The following is a 24,769-nucleotide window of genomic DNA, read 5'->3' as shown; positions in this document are numbered from 1 at the left end:
GGGCTGAAGGGCCTATTTCCACACTGAAGGGATTCTATAATTTGAATAGTGAACACACAACTGTTATCTCTTTGTTAAGTTCATTCACAGAGCAACATTTATGTTAAGGTGAAAAGTAACTAAAATAACAGATTAGGAACGTTCAATTAATGTCAGACCAACAGTACAATCTACAACCGTACATTTTTACATTATTGTCATCAACAACTCAATACTTAGTTCTTAAGTTACTACCTATGTTGCTAGAAAGGACAGCCAGTCAAAAGTTTAGGTTTCTAATCAAAACGTACATCAACAACAAATTTTTTTTAATGTTCTGTACATTTCTTTTAAGTAGATATCTTTGTTCCAGGATTTTCATCTGTGAAACTGTGCCTCCGAGGCCAATCATCTTCATTTTTGATGAAATTGTTACAAAGATGATCTGTATCCAGATCTGTCAGTACTGAGATTTTGTTCATTTCGGATTTATTGTTCTTAAGCTTTGGCAGTTTTAAATAGTAATATGTTTTTGCCTTGCAGCATCTCATTCAAGTAAAAGTTGGGATTGAGATAGCATTTATTCATTCCTGCTGCTGCCCCACCCCTGCAAAATATTAACAGGACTAAGAGCTTTACGTTGTTTTAAGAGTTTTGTAAATGTGCAGCAAAATCATCATATATTCTGTAAAAGAAAATTTGCTCGATGTTATATTGGGTCAAAGCAACATTGGATAAAACATAAGACCAGGCAGGTTTGAGCATCTAAATAGGAAACTAGAGCCAAATCCATTATTTCAACATATACACTGAGGTGACATCCTCCCACCACTGGTGTATAGCCCACTTAACAATTCACATTCAGTGGAGATTAGCTTAATCATATCATTCTTTTTATTATTTGTTTAAATAATTTCAAAGGACTTTGCAAGAATTCTCATGAGTCAACTCCAGCCTCAGTTGTTACCCGTCCTAGTTCAAGATTCTGCCTGTCACCATTCAGTAAGTACAGAGACAGGATTTTTTGGGTGTAACTGCAAGTACAGCACACACGTCAGAAATTACTGTTTAGACTTGTAGGTTTGTTTTCCAGCTTGAAAACAATTCATGGAGGTTATCCATTATGTCCTCACAGGAACAGGCCATTCAGCCCTTCAAGTCACTTCTGCTATTCAGTAGATTATGTATTTTAATCCATCTACCCACTTTAGTACCATAAATCTCAAGTTTAAAAATTCAAATTGACTTAGCCTCAGTGCCTTTTTGGGAGGATGGGCTGGCAGCTGGCCACTTTCCATTGTGTGAATTGCATTCTGGTATCAGCCCTGAATGGTAGAGCTCTAATGTTCAAGTTTATGCTCCTTTGTTCTGAACCTTCCCACTGAGGAATCACAACCAATGACTACTGAAGTTCCATTTGGGTTATTATAAGCTTAAATTGGGATGCAATGTGTACTTAGGAATGCTGCAAAAGCCTGTTAAAAGAGAGCCCTATCCTGCAATTTTATTCAGGTACTGTAAGCATCAAGCCCCAATTTTAATGTTAATATGTAAAGCAAACATGCCATTGGTGCCTGGTGGTGCTACTTCAAATGAGAAGGTACACGAATTACAAAATGTAAACATTTTCTGATTTTCAACAAATTTTTTGCATTGTGAGCATTTAGGGGCTTTTCTCCAAAAACAGGAAAAGGTCTCAACCAGCAAACAAAAATCAGAATTGTATCACAAAGCCCTCCCTGTAGAAGCAAGGAGGGTGACCTGCAAAGAACCAAGATCAATACATACAGCAACCACTTCTAATAGGTACAATTTTATACAGAACAAATTGGTAAACAGTGTCCTTTTGACATTGCACATTTGCACCCAAAACAAGTTTTGCCTTTCATTCCACTTCAGTCCTTTCCACTGTGCCAAACAGGAAAGAGTTGGAAAAGCAATTCCCTGATGGGGGAGGTTAGACCAGGATTAGCCTTTAGTAACAGTCAGGGTTCAGCTATCACTGGTCGTCCAGTCCTTGCATTGTAAAGTTCTGAGGATGAAACATTGCGGCTCTTAAGCTTCCAGGATAGTTGAAAAAAAGGCACATGGACAATGAGGGAGTGGCTGAAATTTGGTCTATGATCAATCTCAGCCTTTGTATATGAGAAACATGTTTTACTTGTATATCTGGAAATCACTTGTTTGTATGTGGGAGTTTAAATGTTGTACATAGCAAGGGTTGTATTTTAATGTCCAGGATTTTGGCATAATCATACTGTTTTGTCACTTGTGAGTTTTTACACATGTTGGCAAGATTCTGAAACTCAGATCTGTAATGGATTTACATCTCTGACCTCAGAAGAACAACAGAGCTTGGCACTACATCACTTGCCTATGATCTGTTTATCAAATTACAAATAAATTGTGTACCCCAAAATAAGAAAATAAAAACACAAAACGAAAAGACTCAGTGGAATGGTTTCTAGATCTTGCGCAAGGTTCTCAGCCTACATTTATCTCATGTAGTAGCATGAAGTCATATGCTATTTTTTTCCCAGATGCTTGATTTCGATGGCAAATGAGATAATGACTAGATTTTCCTAATGCCTTGGTTTCCAGCTGACCTCCCATTACTAGCCAGCTAAAATTTCAAAGCAGAGCATGCTCATGATTCCAATTGCTGTCCTGAAGCAATCTAATATTGGAAGCTGCATTAATTGCTTTAAGGTGAGACTATTGCCCCCTCTCATGAGGGAGTCCTGCCATAGAGAACTGCCTATCAATCAGACGCTGGTAACTCTGTAATCCCAGCAGTGAAGCTGGAGGTGGCTGCTACTACAAGGATTACAAGTGGTCCCACAAAACTGAGTAATCCTGGTAAGTCTGGGTCCCAAGTCAAGGTCATGTGGTGTTGGGAGACTTGGTTTAAGAGCCCAGTGGGAGAGGATTAAAGCATGGGGAATGACCATAGTTCCTCTAATAGGCGTATGGAACCTACAAAAGAAGTCCCCCTCTCCTCACCCAAAAATAACCTTGTAGTGAAAGGTATCAAGTTCTTGGCATGGTATGTAACCTGTACTTTTGACAGCCATTGAGTCATTTGACTCAGCCATAGAGGGTAATACTGCACGTTTTATTTTCTTTGCTGACTTACATGTAGCTTGTCCAGTGATCCACCAAAAAGCATGAAAGCTAAAAATTAACTTTGCATGTGCTGTTTTTTCAGGTACTGTTCTAGCATTGTATATATTTACCACGTGAACTTTGCCCTTACATTGTTATTATCCAAGCACAACGTGAAAAGTAGCAAGAGAAACGGAAAGTGATGGAAATGTTCTGTAGTTCTGATAGCCTGGTAGAGGCAGGATTAGGAACAAGTCAGGACAGGGAACAGTCTGGAAAATGGCAATGGACCGGATCTCAAAGTGACCCAACCTGTTCACGGCTTTCTCCACAGTTCAGCAAAGAATCACTGTTGGTCTGATGGGAAGCCAATTGTGGCTATTTAAAAGGCATTTAAGAGCCTTATTCAGCATATTGCAGCTGGCTGGAGAGGAGAAGGTGAATGCAGGGCAGGGACGTGGCCCTGATATGAGCAGGATAAAGGGGGAAACTGACAAACCTGTAGTCAAGTAATTACAGTGAAAGGCCAACATGGGCTGTTCTTTCAGCCTAAACTCACTGAAATTGTTCAGGCCAGCAACTTTGTACAACTTGTCCCTTGGATACCAGTGTCCCTAAGACCATAAGGCATAGGAATAAAAGTAGGCCATTCAGCCCATCAAATTCATTCTGCCACTCAGTGAGATCATGGCTGATCTGACAATCCTCAAATCCACTTCCTTAATCTCACTTATTGTCTGTGTAGAAAACTGTATCTATCCATTACATTACAAGCAAATCATTGTTTCAAAGTTCATGTTATGATTAAAGCAAAAAGAAATTATTGTGGCCTTAATGTAGTTTGGAGACTTGAGTCAGAAGAGCAAACTGCAATTCTGTCTCCAAAGGATGGATTGGCTTGTATCCGCACAGATAGTAGCTGATCATCCCAGACTTCATTCTCAAGGTATGAGCTAGCATCTCGAACCTTGGATCAGAGCATGTGACATAGCAGACTTTGTAACACTTCATCTTATAATTGGAGACAGTGGAGGCCAATGCTATCTGCATCTTATAATTGAGAGGTCCTTACTTCAGTCACCATCTTATAATGTCAGATATGATCTGGGATATCTTGGATAGATTCACCAACACAAATCCTTCTTTTAGGTATAAGCTAGACTTTTGATAACATGCCCACTTGAGATATCAAGCTGATGGTGGATTCATGTTGATGAATAGTAAATAGATTTATTACACACTACTTAGTAGCTGGTTACATTACATCTAAGATGCATGATTCTCTCGTGAGATATCAGGCTTGACTTAAAAGTAAATACACAAGACTGCTTTAGCAACATGCTGTGGATACTAACCATTACTGATATACACACTGAAGACTGGTCAGCTCCTCACAGCAACAAGCCTTTATATCCTGATGTCATTTGACCATTTCAGGCACTAATTTCTTTGCAGGGACATTTCCAGTCCTGCATAATAATCATTAAATCTATTCAACTAAAATAATGTAATAGCAACTGACATATTTGAAATTTGGAATTGTTAAAACGTCACCCCAACATATGAATGGAAAAGGGTTTAAAGCATTGTCAACACTAAATATTTTAATGTGCATCAATGTAAACGCAATGCAAAATGGAAGTTGGTATAGCTCTGGTTTCTGGCTGAGGCATGGGATTCAAGGTGTTAAGGTCTTGTTGTGATTCCTAATGTGCTGTTTCACTTGTTCCTGGTTTTAGGTAGCACCAGAGTAAACCTGGTGAAGATCCCATCAACTGCTTCCAGCCCTCGTGATACTGCATTAGCAGCTGTGATATGCAGTGCTTTGGCAATGGTTTTGCTGGCTCTCCTTATTCTGTGCGTCATCTACTGCAAGAAGCAATTTATGGAGAAAAAGCCCAGTTGTAAGTTTATCTTATAACAATGTTTCTAACTTCCCAAAGTGGTTTATTAGATTATGCACTTGCTAATCTAGGATGTAGCTGTGGAGCCTAAGGAAATTACAGGTTTAATTTCTGGTCTGTGGTCAGCTAACTGATCTCTTCAAAGGTGAGGGACGTAGTAAAATTGGTACAAATGTTCATGTGCCAGAGACAGAGAAATGGAACCTTTCTTTGTGATATCCAGTGACTCGAATGGAGATCTGTGCATGAATCAATTGAACCGAGTATCTTAACAGAAAAATCAAATTGAACTTACTGCACCGAAAACAAAGAATTGTGGATGCTGGAAATCTGAAACAAAAACAGAAATTGCTGGAGAAATCAGCAGGTCCGACAGCATCTGTGGAGAGAAAACAGAGTTAACATTTCAGGTCCAGTGACCCTTTTCAGAACTGGAAGGGTCACTGGACCCGAAACGTTGACTCTGCTTGCTCTCCACAGATGCTGCCTTACCATGCTGAATTTCCTCGGCAATTCCTGTTTTTGCTTGATCACTTGCCATTCTTTCAATGAGATTGGAGAGTAGTGTGCTTCTCAAGAAACTGGAAACCTCCCAATCTATATACATAAAGTTCAAAATATAGCAAAATCTGTGTGCATAACGGACATAGAAAGTACTTTCCAAAGCTCAATGTGATAGTCCTGCAGCTGGCTTGGTGGCTATGAATATGATCATGGGGAAATCTCATTTTCTTCTCAGTCTTTCTTTTAACCAAATGCAGTTAACAGCACTGCTCCCAATAGACAGAAAAATGGAACAGCTTTCTGTTGTACAAGCATCATTTGCGATTGGATCTGAAGCTTGCCCATAAATTGCTGCTAACATCAAGCATAAGGATGCAGACCACCCGTAAACAGCAGTTTTATTGTATTTAGACAAACAAGTTGTGTATTTTGAAGATTGATCTGGGAGGCAGATGACCTGTCTAGCACAGTGATTAGGTCCAGGCCTGGCTGAGAAGACTCCTAAGCTTCAAAAAAAAAGTTTGCATATGTTTTCAATTATGTTATATTAAAACTGTCTCTGAGGCTGAACAAAAATCCCACTGAAGTGACCAACCCCATCAGATGAACCATGTGCAGTAATCTGATGCAATAAGTGCAGAAAGAATTGCAATGTTTCACTAGTGGCTTTTGTTTAAAATGAGGATTGATTTTAAATAAAACGAACCATGCAAGTCTTAAAAGTTTTCAGTATGTTGATTGCAGACCTGGGTGTGTGTATTTAAATATTTTAACCATCTTCACAATATAATGCCTGTGGCTTCATTTGAAGTATCTTTGGTTTGGAGGAACACAAATGTCTAGAATATTCTTTACTATGTTCTTTACAAAAAGTCATGATGCTTCAATAATATTAATGCTTGTTTTAGCATCACCATGTGTGCACGCATTGGATGCAAGAAAAATCCAACAAGTCTCACTTTCAGTGTCTTTAAGTATTTGAGATTTTTGGATAAATTGGTATTCCCTGGCATGCCATATTGTTTTGTTTCAAATAGAGGCTAATACAGGCCTCATGTTTGCAATCAGAACTTTTTATCTCAAAATACTATTTCTGTTGCTGTGACCTCAGGAAAAACTGAATATTTGAAAAAAAAATGTTGTGGCCAAATCAACAAATGAATGACCATGAAATATTCTAAAGGGAGGGTATGACTGACTGAAACTGTTTAAGGGAATCATGAAGGTCTGTCGTGAACATCATTTCTTTATAGCTTTTCTCTCTCTCTCTCTTCTACTCTCAAAGGGTCAATGAGGCTGCAGGATGCTCCATTAAATGGGGCGGAACTGTCTTCCTTTGACAGACGGAGGATTAATCTGAGTCCACAGAGAACCTGCACACACTGTCAACAAGGTCCAGCACAGGCTTATGGTAGGCATAAAGAAAGAATCCTCAGCGGACTTCTTTATTCAAGGAGACTTGTCAACACTCCTATTGTAGTTGAATGATGTGGCTTGTCTGAAGTGTTTAAGGCAGTTGATGATCACCTTTTATGTGCAATATTAGATGAATGTGCAAATAGCGGGTCTGCAAAAATTGCAGTTTTCATTGTGTTTGTGTGCATTGTTAACAGGAACATAAAACATGTCCAGTTGATGAAAGAAACAGTATTTGTGTTTTTCTTTCCTGATATATAAAACCTCACAAATGTAAGTAATTTCATTGAATTAATACCCATGACAAGATCTTTGCTGTTTGACCAAAATTAAATGAGTGCTTTTTTTTGTGGTAAAACGGATAAACAATTTATCTTGTTTGTCATTGAAACGAGGCTGGCTCAATTACTATCCTTCTCCCTATGATCAAGTTACAGCAGAGACTCTGCCAATGTTTCATCTTGGACTTGGAGGTGGAAACTAATACTGCCTGCCATGCTCCACTCACGGAAGCTGTACACGGAGTTACATTCGCAGCAGTTATACTGTTGTCTCTGCATGGAAGCTTTCTCTTCATATTTTGTCGTTCTGCAGTAAGTATGCACAGCAGTGAGTAATCTTTGGGAGATTCTGGGTATCATTGGATAATTCTCCCAATAGGAAGTTAACTACAGAGCTGGGAAGTTTCCTGCCAAGAGACTCGCAACTACTTTCTCAGAATAAAAGGAAGAATTGGGAACGGACTTATCCAGACAGGCCCTTGCGCCTCCAAGGAAATAATTACAAAGCAGCTTTCACAGAGTCCTGGGAGTAGGCCATCTGCCTGCCCCTTTTGATCATAGTACAAAAGAACCAAAGGAGAGAGAGAAAATAACAAAGAGGGATTCAATAAGGACACAACGCTTAAATATCAATTCAACTGTATCAGTTATTTAAGGATGATCAAATCTTAATATTGTGTGGAATATTAATTGATTCAACAATCTGATATTTCAATCAGGTATTTTTTTTTTACTGAACTGACTTGGAACCTTCCCACATTGCTAACATAATTCCTGGTGTTAATATTATTAAAATGTCTGTCAGCATAGGTTGAGTATGTACCAATATCTATCTTTAAACCAACTGCACGTCATTTCCGATATGTAACAAAGAGCTTTCTTAACACCAGGAATTGTTGATTGTTTAAGTCAGAGGGTTTTTAACACTGATTTTAGAAGTTTCAACTTTAAAAAAAACATCATTTAGCTAAACCAAATGTGTCAACATTGCTTTCAGAAATCCTAGAATCTGAAATGGTAATCCCATAAGCTTGCAAAACAGGACAAAGGGCACAGAGTCATAGAGTCATACAGCATGGAAATAGACCCTTCAGTCCAACCAGTCCATGCCCACCATAATCCCAAACTAAACTAGTCCCACCTGCCTGTGCTTAGCCCATATCCCTCCAAACATTTCTTATTCATGTACTTATCCAGATGTCTTTTAAATGTTGTAACTGTACCTGCACCCATCACTTCCTCTGGAAGTTCGTTCCACGCACAAACCACTCTCTGTTTAAAAATATTTCCCTCCTGTCTTTTTTAAATCTTTCTCCTCTCACATTAAAAATATGGGCCACCTAGACTTGAAGTCTCCTACCCTAGCAAAAAGACACCTGCCATTCACCTTATCTACACCCCTCATGATTTTATAAACCTCTGTAAGGTCACTCCTCAAACTCCTACACTCCAATGAACTAAGTTCCAGCCTGTCCAGAGGACGAAGAATATTGATTCCTTGGTCACTCTGCTAGTTCTACAAGAAAGCCAGGTTTTGTGACAGCTGGCAAACATAATTATTGGTGCTTCTCCATGGTGCAATACCCAAGATTCAGGTGATCACATCATCTGAAGGGTTACCACTGCGCCTGAATGAACTAGACCAGTCATACAAATACTGTAGGTACTAGAGCAATTCAGAGTCTAGGAATTCTGCAGTGAGTAATTTACTCCATGTCTCCCAAAGCCTGTTCACCAGCTGCAAGGCACAACTCAGGAGTGTGATGGAATACTTTCCATTTGCCTAAAGCAGCTCCAACAACTCAAAAAGCTAAAACACCATTCAGGACAAAGCAGCCCACTTTAGTTGATTGATCCCATCTACTACCTTCAACATTCACTCCTTCCACCACTGATGTGCAAACCATTTACTGCAGGCAATTACCAAGCCTTGTTTGTTTCAAATGCATGACCTCTATCCCCAAGAAAGACACAGACAGCAGAGGGAAACACCACCACATTAAAGTTCCCCTCCACAACACACATGATCTTGACTTAGAACTACATAATCACTCTTTTATGGCTGCTGGGTCAAAATCTGAAAGCCCTTTCCTCACAGCTCTGTGAGTGTACTTCCACCAGATGGACTGCAGTAGTTCAAGAAGGTCGCTCAGCATCACCTTCTCAAGGTCACTTAGGGATGGTCAGCAATTGCTGACCATACCAGCAATATTCCATAAAGAATATAAAATGTAACACCAGGGGACATACTTCCCAACTTGCTCAAAAAGGACAAACACACTTCACCAAACCAGCCAAGTTCAAATGACAAAGAAGATAATTGTTGATCAGGATTAAACAAAGTATTGCACAGATTTAATTTTGGACAAAATATCAGGGATTTGGTTAAAGGCATTAATTTTCTGATAGATTTTATGAATCAGATAATCCAAAAAATACCATATTTCTTCTCATAATTGGGGACAGTTTTTTATTGATGCACACAAGCACAAGTATCTGGCTTTGCACTATAGATACAACAGCATGGTGCTGTGCTTAACAATGAGCTGCAAAAGAGGACAAAAATAGTAGCCACCCAAAACTCCTTCGTTGCTGATTTTGATAGATCAAAGAAGCAGCCCGTTCTTTACATTTTTTTGGGGAAGTGACTTTATGCAAAAAAAAAATCAACTATCATAAACAAACTGGACAACTTGACCCACGTTATGGGTGCTCCTGTTGCTATTTTTCTGGCATTGTGCAAGCTAAAAGATGATGAAGAAATGGACAGGCTGTAGGTACCACAGATGAGCCACACGAGATGTAAGGGGGGCTTTCATGTACTGCCCAAAACGAGGAAGGTGAGTGAAGTCTTAGCTTCACGAGTGCACTGATAGCAAGCCTTGGGTGCCAAGCTTCAGCATGGTAGTGATTCTGGTGCCAAAGTTTTTGGGGGTGCTTTTGCTCTTCCTATAACCCTTTCTCTCATGGTAACACTTAGTTTTTCAGCTTATTGAAAACCATCCCACCCAAACACCTTACTTGAAAGTGCAATGTTACTTACAAATAAATGGTGTTAGGAAGGAGTTAAAGGATTCCTCCTAAATCCATCCCACGTAAGAGTAAAATCCAGCTGTAATGTATTAAGTGACAAATGGCAGGAATTTGAGGACAAATGATTAATGTTGTACCTCAGATGCCATGCCCTTTACATTTCAAAACTTTTAATGTAGATTACAGAATGACAGAGTAAAATTGATTCTAAGGTTTCTCTATTTAAGGATGAATATAGATGAACATTACCCAGCTAAAAGTTTCCCTATTCAATATATTCTTAATGACTGCGTTGACAGCATTTATTTTCTTTTAGGGCCTGTTCACCTGGTTCCATCTTGTTGTCTTGATGATGCCTGCAGTCTAGATTACAGCAGCGAGGGTACCTATCCTCCATCTGAATTGGTGAATCGCAAAAGGTAACAGCAGAACGTACCTCAGTAGTTATGTCCAACTGTAATCAGTTTGACTAGTTACATCAACTTGTCATCCAGTTCACTCAGGTAGCATCTTAGTCAGCCATTCTGAAAAAGTCACATGCAACTCGAAATGTCAACTCTGTTTCTGTCTCCGCAAAAGTTGCCAAACCTGCCGAATTTATTTAGCACTTCCTGCTTTTTTTTTTCAGATTTCCAGCATCCACAGTTCTCCGTTTTAATTCAATCTGAATCATTTAACTAAGTCTAAATGATTAATCTCCTGTGATACTGCACACAATAGGTCACAGAATAGAGAAAGTCTCTTTTTTTTTGTCTCTGATGTCTTTGTGTTGCTGATTATCCCACTGCTTACAATTAGGTTTCTTCTTTCTCTTCTCTGCTGCTTTTCTCTCAGTAGTCAGTTTACTTCTCTTTGTACTATCCTACTTTTTCTCTTTTCTGAGCGTTGCAGGAGTGTAGTTGGTTGATTTGCTGCAATGTTATGTGACAAGAGACAGAACAACAAAGGCTGCAAGTAAAATGCAGTTCTAAGTGGCTATGTTTCCATTAACTTCCTGAATCACTTTATTGTTGTATGACCCATTTCTATTCCTACCACCTCATCGGATGTATTGTTACTCAACCACTTGCCCTCTGTATTACCAAAGTAACCCCTGAGAATACCCTGGCTCCATTATCGCATTTTCACTTACTTCATGCTTAATCCCACACTACCTCTTTATTTCAAATCAGCCCACCAGAAAGTGCAGAGAGATATGAAGTCTCATCACTGTGACCAGCAGTGTGCCACAAGGATCACTGCTGAGTCCATTGTTTTTCATCATTTATACGAATGATTTGAATGTGAATAACGGAGGTATAATTAGTAAGTTTGCAGATGACACCAAAATAGGTGGTGTAGTGGATAGTGAAGAGGAGTAACTCAAGAGTACAACAGGACCTTGATCAGATGGGTCAGTGGGCTGAGGAGTGTCAGATGGGCGTTTAATTTAGATAAATGTGAGGTTTTACATTTTGGTAGGGCAAATCAGTGCAGGACTTATATAGTGAATGGTAGGGCCTTGAGGAGTGTTGCCGAGTAAAGAGACTTAGGGGTGCAGGTGCATAGTTTCTTGAAAGTGGAATTTCAGGTAGACAGGTGAAGAAGGTGTTTGGCACGTTTGCCTTCATTGGTCAGAGCACTGAGTATAGGAGTTGGGAGATCATGTTGTAGCTATACAGGACATCGATTAGGCCACTTTTGGAATACTGTATGCAGTTCTGGTTGCCCTTCTATTGTAAAATTGTTGTTAAACTTGAGAGGGTGCAGAAAAGATTTACAAGGATGTTGCCAGGACTGGAGGGTTTGAGTTATAGCGAGAGGTTGAATGGGCTGGGGGTTTCTTCCCTGGAGCGTCAGAGGCTGAGGGGTGACCTTATTAGAGGTTTATAAAATCATGAGGGGCATGGATAGGGTGAATAGCCAAGGTCATTTTCCTAGGATAGGGGAGTCCTAAACAAGAGGGCATAGGTTTAAGGTGAGAGGGGAAAGGATGTGAGGGGTAACTTTTACTTGCAGAGGGTGGTGCATGTATGAAACAGCTGCCAGAGGAAGTGGTGGAAGCGGGAAAATTACAACATTTAAAAGGTATTTAGATGGGATATGAATAGAAAGGGTTGAGAGGGATATGCGTTAAGTGCTGGCAAATGGGACTAGGTCAGATTGGAATGGCTGGTCGGAGCAGATGAGTTGGCCCGAACGGTTTGTTTCCATGCTGTATAACTCTGTGACTCTATGACCTTCAAACAACTTCCCTACTCATTTTCACCCTTCTTTCCATGTCTTGGCCTCAAAATAGCTTAATATGCTTTTGAAACCACCTGCCTGTCTACTTTTTACTTTAATTTCACATCTCTCTCTCTGCATCTTTCTCCCTCTGTCTCTGATAATAAAAATTAACATCTCTGCACCATAGTTGTTTTTGATTAATTCTGACCATTCTGAAACAGCAGTGTTAATTTTTTTCAAAATTTAATAAATGATTTTGAATTGAATTGATAAATAAAGCAAGACTCCCATGCTCTTTATTTCCCTGAGACACTCTAGGCTGAACGTAAGTGGCTGACAGCCAACTAAACCTGTTAAGAGGAACGACCTGATAGAGGTCTACAAAATTATGAGGTGGTTAGTCAAAGGCTTTTCCCCAGAGTGGAAAAGGCAACTACAAGAGGGCACAGGTTCAAGGTGAGAGGGGGAGAGTTTAGGGGAGAAGTGTGGGAATTTCACCAGAGGATGATGAGTGCCTGGAACACACTGCCAGTGGAGGTGGTGGAAGCAAGCATGTTAGCAACATTTAAGGCACATCTTGATAGACACATGAACAGAGGAATATAAGCCGCGCGTGGGCAATGAGTAGCGAGTGGAAATAATCGGTGTCAACTTGATGGGCTGAAGAGCCTGTATCTGTGCTGTATTGTACAGAATTGAAAAAAACATTCAAATCTCAGATTTTCCAGTCAGCCAGTAAGGAGCAATATTCATACCCAAAGGTGGGAGATCTGGAGGACAGGAGTGAAGGTAGGCTTTGAGATCCTCCCCAGTTACTGGGCTTCAGTTGTAGCCATGTACCAAAGTCATGAATAGTTGGTAATTCTAGTTTATCTTTTAAAACTTTAACATATTGGAGAGAGGGCATCTCTTGGCCCTTCAACTTCAAGAGGTAATTGTTGTCCTTAATTAAACAGAGAGACCACTGGCTAGTGGGAAATTGGCAGAGTTGGTTAGGGTCACAGCCGAGAGAGTTTTCCTCAGCGGGCGGGGCAAGATCCTGACCTCCATTTGACCTTGATGTCAGGATCCTGAAAATCAGCAGGGAAAATCCTTCCCCCTCTCTTTTCCTCAGTGTAAGACAAAACAAAAGCATCAGTAAGTGTATCATTAGACTTAAACATCAATTTTACACACTTTAGGAAAAGAAACCTTCACTGCTAACTTCTAACTCAATAAAGGCTTCAAAATAATTTAATGAGAAGCTACTGAACTGAAACGGTGACAGGCAGAGAATAATATCCTCCTGGTGGATCAGTGCTCACTCACACATCCTGGGAAGTTAAATTCTGTGAAATATTTAACAGGGTATTTTATTCAATATCGGATCTGTATTTTTGGATGTTAACCATTTCGGTTATCGACAAAAATGAGATAGATGAAAAGGCTTTCAGAAGTTGTTGTTTGATTCTTTTGACTGGAGTGATTTTTGGGATTCTGATAGCCAGATTGTGCAGAATTTTGTAATGGACTGTAGCCAGAATTGTGCCTAGAGGAGGTGGTGTTTGAAGCAAATGACACTGTATGCACACCCCACCACCTCCATTGCCTTCCTCGTGGCTCTCAGTGTTTCTTTCTAATCCCAGAATTTGTCAGGAATTGTAAGTCCAGCCTCCAACCCAACCTTTCATAGCGTTGGGCAATTTAAATAATTAGCTACTTCCACCGAAATGGAATTATGGAATCCCTGGAGTGTGGAATTTATAGTGTGGAGATTACACCAGGTAAGAGCAGATTTATCCTGGAGGAATACTTGGCATTTCTCTCATTTGAATCTGTTTTTAGGTTACTTTTGATGGAGGTAAGGCACTCTTTGGAATTGTGAAAAGATATATTCAAAAAGTGCATAAGCTCTCTCAGATGTGGAAGGCTGTCAATAAACTATCCAAAAATGTGTTCAGTTAATTAACAAAGTGCTACGCTGCTTGAGAGTGTGTGGGTTTATAGAACCATTATATGAATGGTGGTGTATGTTTGATTTACCAAGCTATCATTTTCACATTGGGCTATCTTTGATGGATAGGTCCATCTGCTTATTGAATGGAAAGTTTAGTGACATTAGGTTTTTACATACGTGGGTGAAATGGTGACTGATATAAGTTGTTAATCACAAGTGAGATGTTTATTTTTGTGAGGGATTAAGGGGAGCAATTTAGCTGCATTTTGTATCAATTAGGTTTTTTTTTAATAGTGCCGTAATCAAGAAACTGGTAACTTTATTTCGGTGATGATGCTTCCTAAATAGTGCAAATGCAGGATAACAGATGAGTTGGCAGAGTGAAGGAAGGAGAAAAATGGTGAATGCACAATATATTGGCCCTGGGTTAGTATTGGGGCTATAAAGGCAATGGGAACGATTAGTGTATTATGGAGTATGGGGGCCATGAGAGGTGGTGGTCGGGTGGCACTGGAAATATGAGGCACCATTGGGTTGTGAGTTCAGGGACACAGGGTGTAAAATGGCTATCAGGAGGTTCCTGCAGAGTGCACTGGGAAGCATGGGTTATGGGAGGGCATAGGGATGGGTAGATTGGCATAGAATGGTAGAGGGGATTTGATGAGCCATGGAATTTGCTAAAGGGCCACAAATTAGCAATGTGGGTATGAAGGACCATACAGAATAGGGAGATGGGCATGAGTGGCACAGACATATGGGAGTAGCTGCAGGGGCATTGGCAAGCACATAGATGGGCATAGAGAGTGGGGAAAGTGAGAAGGTGTGGGCAGTAGAACTATTTTCACCTTAAATCTTTATTTTTAAAGTCTGCGTACACACCAAAGTCCCAAGGAATCCTTTCCACCCAGTGCATCTCAGGAGTCAGACTTTTCCCAAGTCCCCGGGAATCTAACAGGCACTCTGGACCGCAAATCCAAAATGCAGACAGTCACTTTTAAAGATCAAGATCATAGAGCTGGGATTTCTCCTGTCTCTGCACCCTTGATCTGGAACAAAAATCTGGGCCTAACCCACCAAACAATCATATAATTTGTTACTGCATTGAGCAGTAGGTGGGATTCTCATAACATGCCTCAGATGCTATTTGGTCAATTTTACAGCAAACATCTTCCAACTGAATACCCTGAATTTGAAATTAACGTTTCATGACAAATGATCCACTTCAAAAATCATTGACAGCCTGGTGCCATGTTAATAATTAATTGCTTTTAGAATTGTAGTCAATTACACAATTATTGAGAAAATTATGCTGCAATGCCTTCTGAAAATTATTTGTGTCATTATGGCATGAATATTGGAACACTACTACTGAGTCACTGCCATACAGTATGTTATATTTAACAACATAAGTATGTCAAGTTAGTGTTTATTCATTTGAATGTTAACTTTAGTATTGCTGTCTGTCACAAGCAGGAACTTGGAATGCGGTGGCGAAATGCTGTCCTCTCTCCTTGATGTTTTTACACCATCTTTTGGCAGTGACACTTCAGAAGCCTGGCCTCTAATACGAGACTCTGCTGGCAGTGATACTGGCTGTTCCTGTGAATCTCTTAACCTATCAAACTCTGAGGCTTCCCCAGAGGATGTTACTACTTTTAGCCCACAGTTGGATACTCCAAATAACCTGCCTTCAGAAATGTGTCCAAGGCAGGAAGATCAGCCTGAGTCACTTCGTCTGCATCCCCTTTCGGTGGACATAGGTGGAACTGCAATAGGGCTCAGAAAGCAAGATGGTGCAGAAGATCCAGGTGATCCCCCACCATTAAACACTGGAGACAAAGAGCAGCAGGAAAGCAACACTCCAAATGAAGAAATTGAGGTAAGGCATAATAATCAACAACTCCTTTATCTGTGCTGTTTGTCTGAAATCTTACATTTGTCTGGTTTATATAATCTTGATAGTCATCAAGGACTGGATCATTATCAAAAAAGTGGGAAGCTTGAGTCTGAAAACTAGCCTGACGGATCCATTTCCCTTTAAAAGGGCCCCTCCTATTTTTATGTTTCAGAGGTTGATGTGAGATATGCCTGGCCCCACTGCCTCTGGAGATAGTTTACAGGTGACCACGAGGCTTGTGAGTACTGTAATTACTCATAGAAGGCCTACCTCAGTTCCCTGAGAGTTCAACCTTGTTGTATTAAAGGCCTTATAGCCCTTACTCTTTAGACTTCCTCAGTGTCCCAACCACCCTTAATGCCCACTCATGTCCCCCATGCCCTTGTATAACACCCATGCCTTATCCTCACTAATCAAACCTAACACTCCTCTTCAAGTTGCATAAACAGACCCTGTTGAGCTGATTCATTACTGAGCCTTTGAGCTCAATCAGATATTCATAATGAGGCCATCTGGGAACTGTATCAGTGGAAACAAATGGCCAAACAGGAGATTCTAACTTTGATTGACATTATTTTGAAGTTATCATAAATTATTTGTTCATTTGACCTCTTTATACAACTATGTGTCTGAAATGGAATAAAGCTTCTGTTGTTGATACTTCGAGTGACTGTGCCTGATTAACACTTCTTTTAGGTTATCGGAGCAGCAATTTATTTCAAAGGAGATTGTTGAATCGGTGTTATTTTCATGAGCATTTCAAACAATTGCCATTATTTATTACATGGCTGAATGGTTTTATACATAGTGCGTACCAAGTGAATGGACATGGAAAATAGAGAGGGTGGTATGGGAAAGGGCACTGAGGTAAGGGATATGGCTGGTATAACAGGGGCATAGGAGACATGAGTGGCCATGGAGGGAGCATCTGGGATATGAGAATGCACAGTCACTTATCTGTCAAAGGATTCCTAAATCTAGATTATGGTCCTTGACTACTCTGAGATGGTGTGAACTGTGTGTCCTACCAAAATGGGACTGACTCCATGAAAATAGCCAGAGATCTAAACATACCCAATCTCTCAGTGGGGATCATAAGGTCAGGGTTGCTCAGTCAGGGCTCATTTTCACATCCATATCCTTCCAGCAAGCTGCAATTTTTAAATCACCGCCCTACCACCCACATGTCATGGAGACATAAAAATCCTGGCCCAAATGTCAGTACATTTGAAACTTACGTTTTCTATAATATTCAAAGAAAGGCAAAAAATATTATGAGAGCTTTATTGCAGTGCTACAAATCTGAATCTTTCTCTTCCTTATGTTCAAATCTTGCAAGTCTTTTTTCATCTTTTTTTCTACTAATTTTATTCCTTCCTTTCTTCTGACGTCATTAACCCCCTGCCATTCCATGGGATTCTGAAAGATTGTTATGCTTCGTAGGAGAGACTAGAATTCTTTCCATAGAATCACTACAGTGTGGAAACAGGCCATTTAGCCCAACAGGTTCATACCGACCCTCCGAACAGCATCCCACCCAAACCCATCCCATCCCTGTAATCTTGCATTTCTCATGTCTAACCCATCTACACCCCTGGACACTATGGACAATTTAGCATGGTCAATCCACCTAATCTGCACATCTTTGGACTGTGGGAGGAAACCAGAGCACTCGGAGGAAACCCACACAGACTCGGAAAGAATGTGCAAACTCTACACGGACAGTCACAAGAGAGTTCTTCTTAAACTATGTTAGGCCTAACGCAGTTTAAGAAGAAGTTGTCTCACTTTTAACGTGGAGAAAATGAGACTTTTGTTCAGTCAGAGGGTTGTTAATCTGTGGAATTCTATTTCCCTGAAGATAATAGAGGCAGGGTCAATGAGTTTATTCAAGGCTGAGTTATATAGTTTTTTAATAGTGAGGGGAGACGGGATTAAGAAAGGCAGAAAAGAAAGTAGAAATCAGACCCCAGTGGGATTAGCTATGATCTTATTTAAGGGTGAAGCAAGTTCAAGAGACAAATTGACCTACTCCTACTCCTGAATGATATGTTCCTCTGATATATCAGTCAACCACAGGTGTAACATTCATTGGTGTTTTTCATGAACCCAAATGATGAATGTCAGCTGACCATTCTCTCTGGAGGATGAAGAATCACAGGATTGTTAACAGTGCAGAAGGAGAACATTTGACCATTATATCTGCACAGGCTCTGCCATTCTTGAGCCACATTCTTTCTTTCCAGATAACAATCTAATTCCCTTTTGAATGTCTCAATTTAACCTGCCTCCACCTGTTGGCAATGCAAATGCACTTTTGCAATCACATTTCCAAACCTGTGTGAAGCACATAGAAACACAGGGACTTGTACAAAGTCTATTATATCATCGTCAAAGCTGTACCTATCTTTACACAGTCTCATCCAGGGGCACCGAGGCCCGCTTGACATGCAGGTTCAGAAATGTGGTCAAAAAGTTGCAAATCTGGATATTTCTGAAGGCTTAGCCTGTGTACATTTCCTGAGGTTAAGATGCGTGCAGTAAAATGTTGATTATGACCTTCTATATAGAAGTACAAATGAAGTATGGAAATCTTTCTACCACAAACAATGCCAATGGTGACAAAACCAGAAGGCACTGGAGAGATTCAGCATGTCTGACAGCATCTGTGGAGGGATAAAAACAGAGTTAATTTTTGGAGTTCAGTGACGCCTCATCCACTCTGGACAAATCATACCTGATCTTATTAAAATCATCCTTTTCACAGTTTAAAACTTTGGTTTCAGATCCATCCCCGTTCTTTTCCAGACAATCTTGACTACAACGGAGTTATGATCGCTGTCTGCAAAATGCTTCCCCACTGATATTTCAACCACTTGGTTAGCTTTATGACCTAAAGTTAAGTCCAGGACTACACCCTCTCCAATGGGGCCTTGCTGAAAAAGCTGCCCAGATGCATTTCAAGAATTCTGCTCCCCTTAAACTTTTCACATTATTATTACTCCAGTTAAAGTTGAAATCCCCTACTATCACTATTACTTTACACTTCTCTGAAATTTGCCTCTATACCTGCTCTTCAATTTCTCTCAGACTATTAGTGGGCCTATAGTACATTCCCAGCAATGTGATTGCTCCTTTTCAGTTTTTAAGTTCTACCCATATCGCTTCACTTAAGGAGCTGTCAATGATGTCATCCCTCCTTACTATTGTAATTGATTCCCTGATCAATATTGCAAGATCCCTTCATCTTTTATCTCCTTCCAGTGTCACCTGGAGCCCTTATATCCTGGAATATTGAGCTACCAGTCCTGTCCCTCTCTCAACCATGTCTCAGTGATTGCACTTACATCATACCCCCATGTTTATAATTTGTGCCCTCAACTCATTTGCTTGTTTGTCAGACTCCTTGCATTAAAATAAATACCATCTAACCTTGCCGTACTCTCTTGTGCCTTAATCAGCTTATAATTTCAATAACTTCTTCAATCCCTTTCCATCTCTTCTAATTCTGGCTGTTCATCTCCCCCTGTTGAACCTCTTTCTGCCAAGTTAACCGATTCAGATGCAACCTGTCTACCTTGTACAGGTCCCACCAGACCCAAAAGTGGCCCCAGTGTCCTAGAAATCTAAAACCCTCCCTCCTGCAGCATCTGCCCAGCCTCACATTTATCTGGACTAACCTCCTGTTTCTAAAATCACAAGCGCATGATACCGGAAATAATCCAGACCTTTTGGGTGCTGTTTTTTAATCTACCTCCTAGTTCCCTAAATTCTGCATGCAGGACCCTATCCCTTTTTCTGCCCTATGTTATTGGTATAAAATGTACCATGATCTCTGTCAGTCTGTCTGTATTTCAGAATGCCCTACAGCCATGCAGTGTTATTCTTGACCCTGGCACCAGGGAGGCATCATACCATCCCTTTACCACTGTAAGGAAGTATTGTGAGTCTCTTCTTGCAGCCGCAGAAATGTCTGTCTGTTCCCCTTACAGTTGAATTGCCTACCACTGCCCTGCCATTCTTCTTACTTCCACCTAGGGCAGCAGACACACCTAATGGTGCCATGAAGTTAGCTCCCAATGCTTTCCCCTGCACAGTCATCTCTCCTAACAGTATCCAAAATGGTACCTCTGTTAAAAGGGATGGCCAAGGGGACTCCTGCACTACCTGCCCAAATACCTGCCTCCCTCTACTCTGCCTGGTGGTCACCCATGCCCTTTCTGCCAGTTCAGTCTTCACCTGTAGTTAGAATCTGGAATGCATTGCCTGTGAGAGTGGTGAAAACATGTTCAATTAAGACATTCAAGTGGAATTGGATTATTATGTGAAAAGGACAATGTAAATGGCAGAGCCCTTAGCAACATTAACATACGGACGGATCTGGGTGCGCAGGTCCACAGTTCCCTAAAAATGGCAACACAGGTGGTCAAAGTGATTATGAAGGCATATGGCATGCTTGCCTTCATCGGCCTGGTCATGCAGTACAAGAGTTGGCAAACCATGTTGCAGCTGTATAAAACCCTTGTTAGGCCGCATTTGGAGTATTGCGTGCAGTTTTGGTTGCCACATTACCAGAAGGACGTGGAAGCTTTGGAGAGAGTGCAGTGAAGATTCACCAGGATGTTGCCTGGTCTTGAGGCCATTGCCTATGAGGAAAGGTTAAAAAGACTGGGATTGTATTTCACTGGAAAGACAGTGGCTGAGAGGAGACCTGATAGAGGTCTACAAAATTATGAGAGGCATAGATAGGGGGGATAGTCAGAGGCTTTTTCCCAGGCTTGAAGTTTCAGTTACAAGGGGGCACAGGTTCAAGTTGAGAGGGCAAAAGTTTAAGGGAGATGTGTGATGAAAGTTTTTCACGCAGGGAGTGGTAGGAACCTGGAATGCACTGCCAGAGGTGGTGGTGGAAGCAGGCATGTTGGCGACATTTAAGAGGCATCTGGATGGTTACATGAATAGGGAGGGAATAAAGGGATATGGACCGAATAAGGATAGTAGATTTGTTTTTTTAGTTTAGTCAGGCATGATGTTCGGCACAGGCCTGGAGGGCTGAAGGGCCTGTTCCTGTGTTGTGCTTCTCTTTTGTTCTTTTGTGTTCTTTTGTGCAGGGCTGTGAGGAATTAGTGGGTGGGTGGATGTCTCAATGTGAATTCCTGTATGAGAGAACCAATATAGATACGCCAAATAGTCTCCTTCTGCACTGTAACCATGATATGATCCTATGAACCAGTTTACGCATACTCATTTACAAGTAGTTCAAATCTAAAACAATTAATTAGGTGTGTTCAAATTTACACAAAGATTCATTCTGAAGTTAGGGCACCATACTGTATGTGGAAGGTTGAAGCCTATAACCACAGAGGTGTCAGATACTTATAGTGGCTTACTAATACCAATTTTTATAGACTGTCTAGTCTATATAATTTTAATTATAGTGTCACATTTTTTGTGCTTTAAAAATGATAAATGTGTTCCATTTTATAGGCTGGTGTATATAGGGGGTAGTTTTGCTCAGTATTACGGTAGGTCTGGTGTTGTGGTAATGTCACTGGCCTAGCAATCCAGAACCTTATGCTAGTGTTCTGGGGGACATGGGTTTAAATCCCACTATAGCAAATGGTAAACTTTCAAATTCAATAAGAGTCTTCCGTAATGGCAACTGTGTAAACCACTGTCAACTGTCATCAAGAAGACGTCTGCTTCACTAATGTCTTTTAAGGAGCGTCGTTTGCCATCCTTACCCCTGGTCTGGCCTACACGTAACTCCAGACCCACAGCAATGTGGTTGACTCTTAACTGCCCTCTGGACAATTAGGGATGGACAATAAATGTTGACCTGGCCAGTGACACCCACATCCTGGAAATGAATAAAATAGAAATATCAAATTAAACATGTCGTTACTGGTATTGGAATAAATGAAGTTTTTTTTTAACTGGCTTGATTGATGTGCTGAAAGAGTTAGCCATTAATTTTCTCCTACATGTCAGTGAAAACCTATTTTTGACTCGATCCTTAGTATTGACTGTAATTTTCTTTTTCCAGAACTGTGTCTAGTACACAACTTGATGGTGTCAGAGGAATGACTCCCTTTTTATCCTTCTCCATTGACTGTTTCAAGCTGAAGATACATTCTGCTGAGGCCTGAAATTTCAGGATTATATGGTTTTCTCAGCCGAACTATGGCAAATTGTGTGCTATATCAATTGGTCTGCATTCGTCGCAGACAGGAACCACATCCAAGTGAATACATGCTTCATTTTAAGCAGCAGTCTATTTCTACCAGTTGTGATTTACTATTTGCTTTTTTTTTTGCATGAAACATTTGACATCTTGTTCAAAGTTCGGGGGAGGAATGTTTATGACTGCAGTGGTGGTGATGAAGAACTCTGTCAAAACGCCATTGTGCTCAAACTGCTAAAGGATTTCTGAAGATGAATGACGAGGAAATCCATGGTTCACACAGCAATCCATGTGTTAAAGCTCTCACTGTGGTTGGCTCTTACATGTGACATGGTAGCATTAACAAGTGTGCCCACAGTCACTGCCTGGGGAGGATTGTGGGAAGTGGTATTCCACAAAAATGATTTTGATTTATTAGGTATCTAATTATAAATCTTTGTTATTAAAGCTTTAGAAAAAACTTGTACACTTTAATGTTTCTTCTTAGAAAATTGCCACTATACATTGCAGATAATGAATTTTTGTTAAGTATAAATAATTATAAATGAAGAAGGTAGCCACTTATATTGTGTTCCACCTCTGCCATTGTGCGACTGCAGTGCGTCAATGAAAGTAAAGCTATGACTGTGCATGATGTGTTTATCATTCTCCTTACTGAGGGAAGCTAGATTGGTCTGGCTGATAGTGTACTAAATATTGGACTAATGTGGAGGTGGAATTGAATGACTTTAGTTTATACACGTTAGTGCATGCCATGAGTGGCCAGATGATATGTTTGTTCATCATACAATGTTCCACTTCCCTTCAAAGGATTGGATCACTCAGTTGAATCACATTACTTGAATATTTGTGGCTTTTTTTAATTAATAATAAATGTTGAACTTTGGTGCTCATACAGTTTATTTTCAAAAAAGTTGGCAAACTGCATCTGAGTAGATTTCAAGATATCCTTCTTTAGCTAATGGCTACAAACTCAATAAAGTACAGGAAACTACATCCTACATTTTTGTCTTTCTTGTGCAAGTTTCAAACAACAATAATGCCTAATTGATGGGTTTATACTGCACTGTTATCAGAGCTTAAGCAGTTAGGGATTTAAATGTATTCCAAATGATCACTCACTGTCTTGCTAGGTGGAACGTTCCAAACACAACAATGCCAATCCAGTACCTGGAAAATTGTTGTTTATTAGTACAGAACTTGAACAATGCTGAAAGAACACACATTTTGTCAAAACTTTTCTGCAGTCGGACAACATATGCTAAATGATCCCAACTGTGCCAAGAATTACCAATTTAAGATTGTCAGTCAGGCTTGAAGTGGGATATGCTTGCGCATACTGGAAGCTGCAAATGTTAATACATAGGGTCCTATTCTTTACAGACAGAAAGAATGTGTTCATACACTGTGTCAGTTTCAACTCAGCAATATGGGTGAAATTCATTCTCTGGTTCATTTCTCAGGGCAAAGCCTTGACTCGTCAGAATCAACCTCCCTGGCTTAGATTTAACAAACTTGGCAATTAATTGGCAGTCATCATCTAACTGATGCATTCTCCATGACAACATTTACAACAATCAGAGTCCTCTTTCTAGTCAATCAACATGCTGTTGCCATTAACACTTATATTTTGAATTGTCTTGATGAGAGCAAGACAAAAAGCTTCAACAAAAAGTGTCTTCTTTCAGTGAATATCTGGAAAATGTGGGCTTATTTAAGTGAAGCATATATGGGCCTTATAATACAATCAGGTGGTTTGGTCATACAGCCTTAAAATTAAAATTGCATGAAAAAATAAATAATGATGAATTTTAAAAATACAGGTATTTTTATATCACTTTTCACAGCTTTGGGAGATTCCAAAGTGCTGCATAACTGATGAATGTTTTGATGCCAATCACTGTTGTACAGATAAATGCAACAGGTAGTCTGCTTGCTGCAAATTTCCACAAACATGAAGGAGTTAAATAGTCGGTCCTATCCATTTACGCTGAGATATAAATAGTAGTTTGCAGAATTCTCTTTGTCTTCTTCCATCCACACTTCTAGATCACAGTAAGAAAGAGATGGAACATTGAGTTTAGCACTACATCTAAGACAAGACTTCAAACACTACAGCACCCCTTTGGCACTGCATGGAATAGTGCATATTATGGGCTAAAGCCCTGGAGTCAGATTGAATCGCATAACCTTTTGATTCAGTGAACCAAGAGAGCTACCGCTGAGCCAAAACCTGACACTTAATAAGAAATAGGAGCAGCAAGATATTTGTCCCCTTAAGCTTGCCTTGCCATTCTGTATGATCATGGCTGATCCAATCTAGGT

At 40.2% G+C, this 24,769-nt stretch overlaps 1 protein-coding gene across 7 annotated transcripts in view; it reads left to right on the top strand.

Moving 5' to 3' along the window:
* tnfrsf19 (tumor necrosis factor receptor superfamily, member 19) overlaps nucleotides 1-23,438 on the top strand; it is a 120,793-nt gene extending 97,355 nt beyond the window's left edge. For 5 of the 7 annotated variants that reach the window (XM_048597865.1, XM_048597870.1, XM_048597867.1 and 2 more), the window contains exons 6-10: nucleotides 4,824-4,988; nucleotides 6,778-6,903; nucleotides 10,539-10,641; nucleotides 15,837-16,245; nucleotides 22,307-23,438. In XM_048597865.1, the coding sequence (XP_048453822.1) occupies nucleotides 4,824-4,988; nucleotides 6,778-6,903; nucleotides 10,539-10,641; nucleotides 15,837-16,245; nucleotides 22,307-22,318 (815 nt within the window). In that variant the 3' untranslated portion in view covers nucleotides 22,319-23,438. The remainder of the gene's footprint in view (nucleotides 1-4,823; nucleotides 4,989-6,777; nucleotides 6,904-10,538; nucleotides 10,642-15,836; nucleotides 16,246-22,306) is intronic. The other 2 variants (XM_020530496.2, XM_048597871.1) reach the window with 2 other exon arrangements.
* Nucleotides 23,439-24,769: the final 1,331 nt, after the last annotated feature.

This window comes from Rhincodon typus, chromosome 6, assembly GCF_021869965.1.
Source record: "Rhincodon typus isolate 14 chromosome 6, sRhiTyp1.1, whole genome shotgun sequence".
Lineage (NCBI taxonomy): Eukaryota > Metazoa > Chordata > Chondrichthyes > Orectolobiformes > Rhincodontidae > Rhincodon > Rhincodon typus.
The sequence above is the reverse complement of the archived record's forward strand: the minus strand, read 5'-3'. Positions and strand labels throughout refer to the sequence as shown.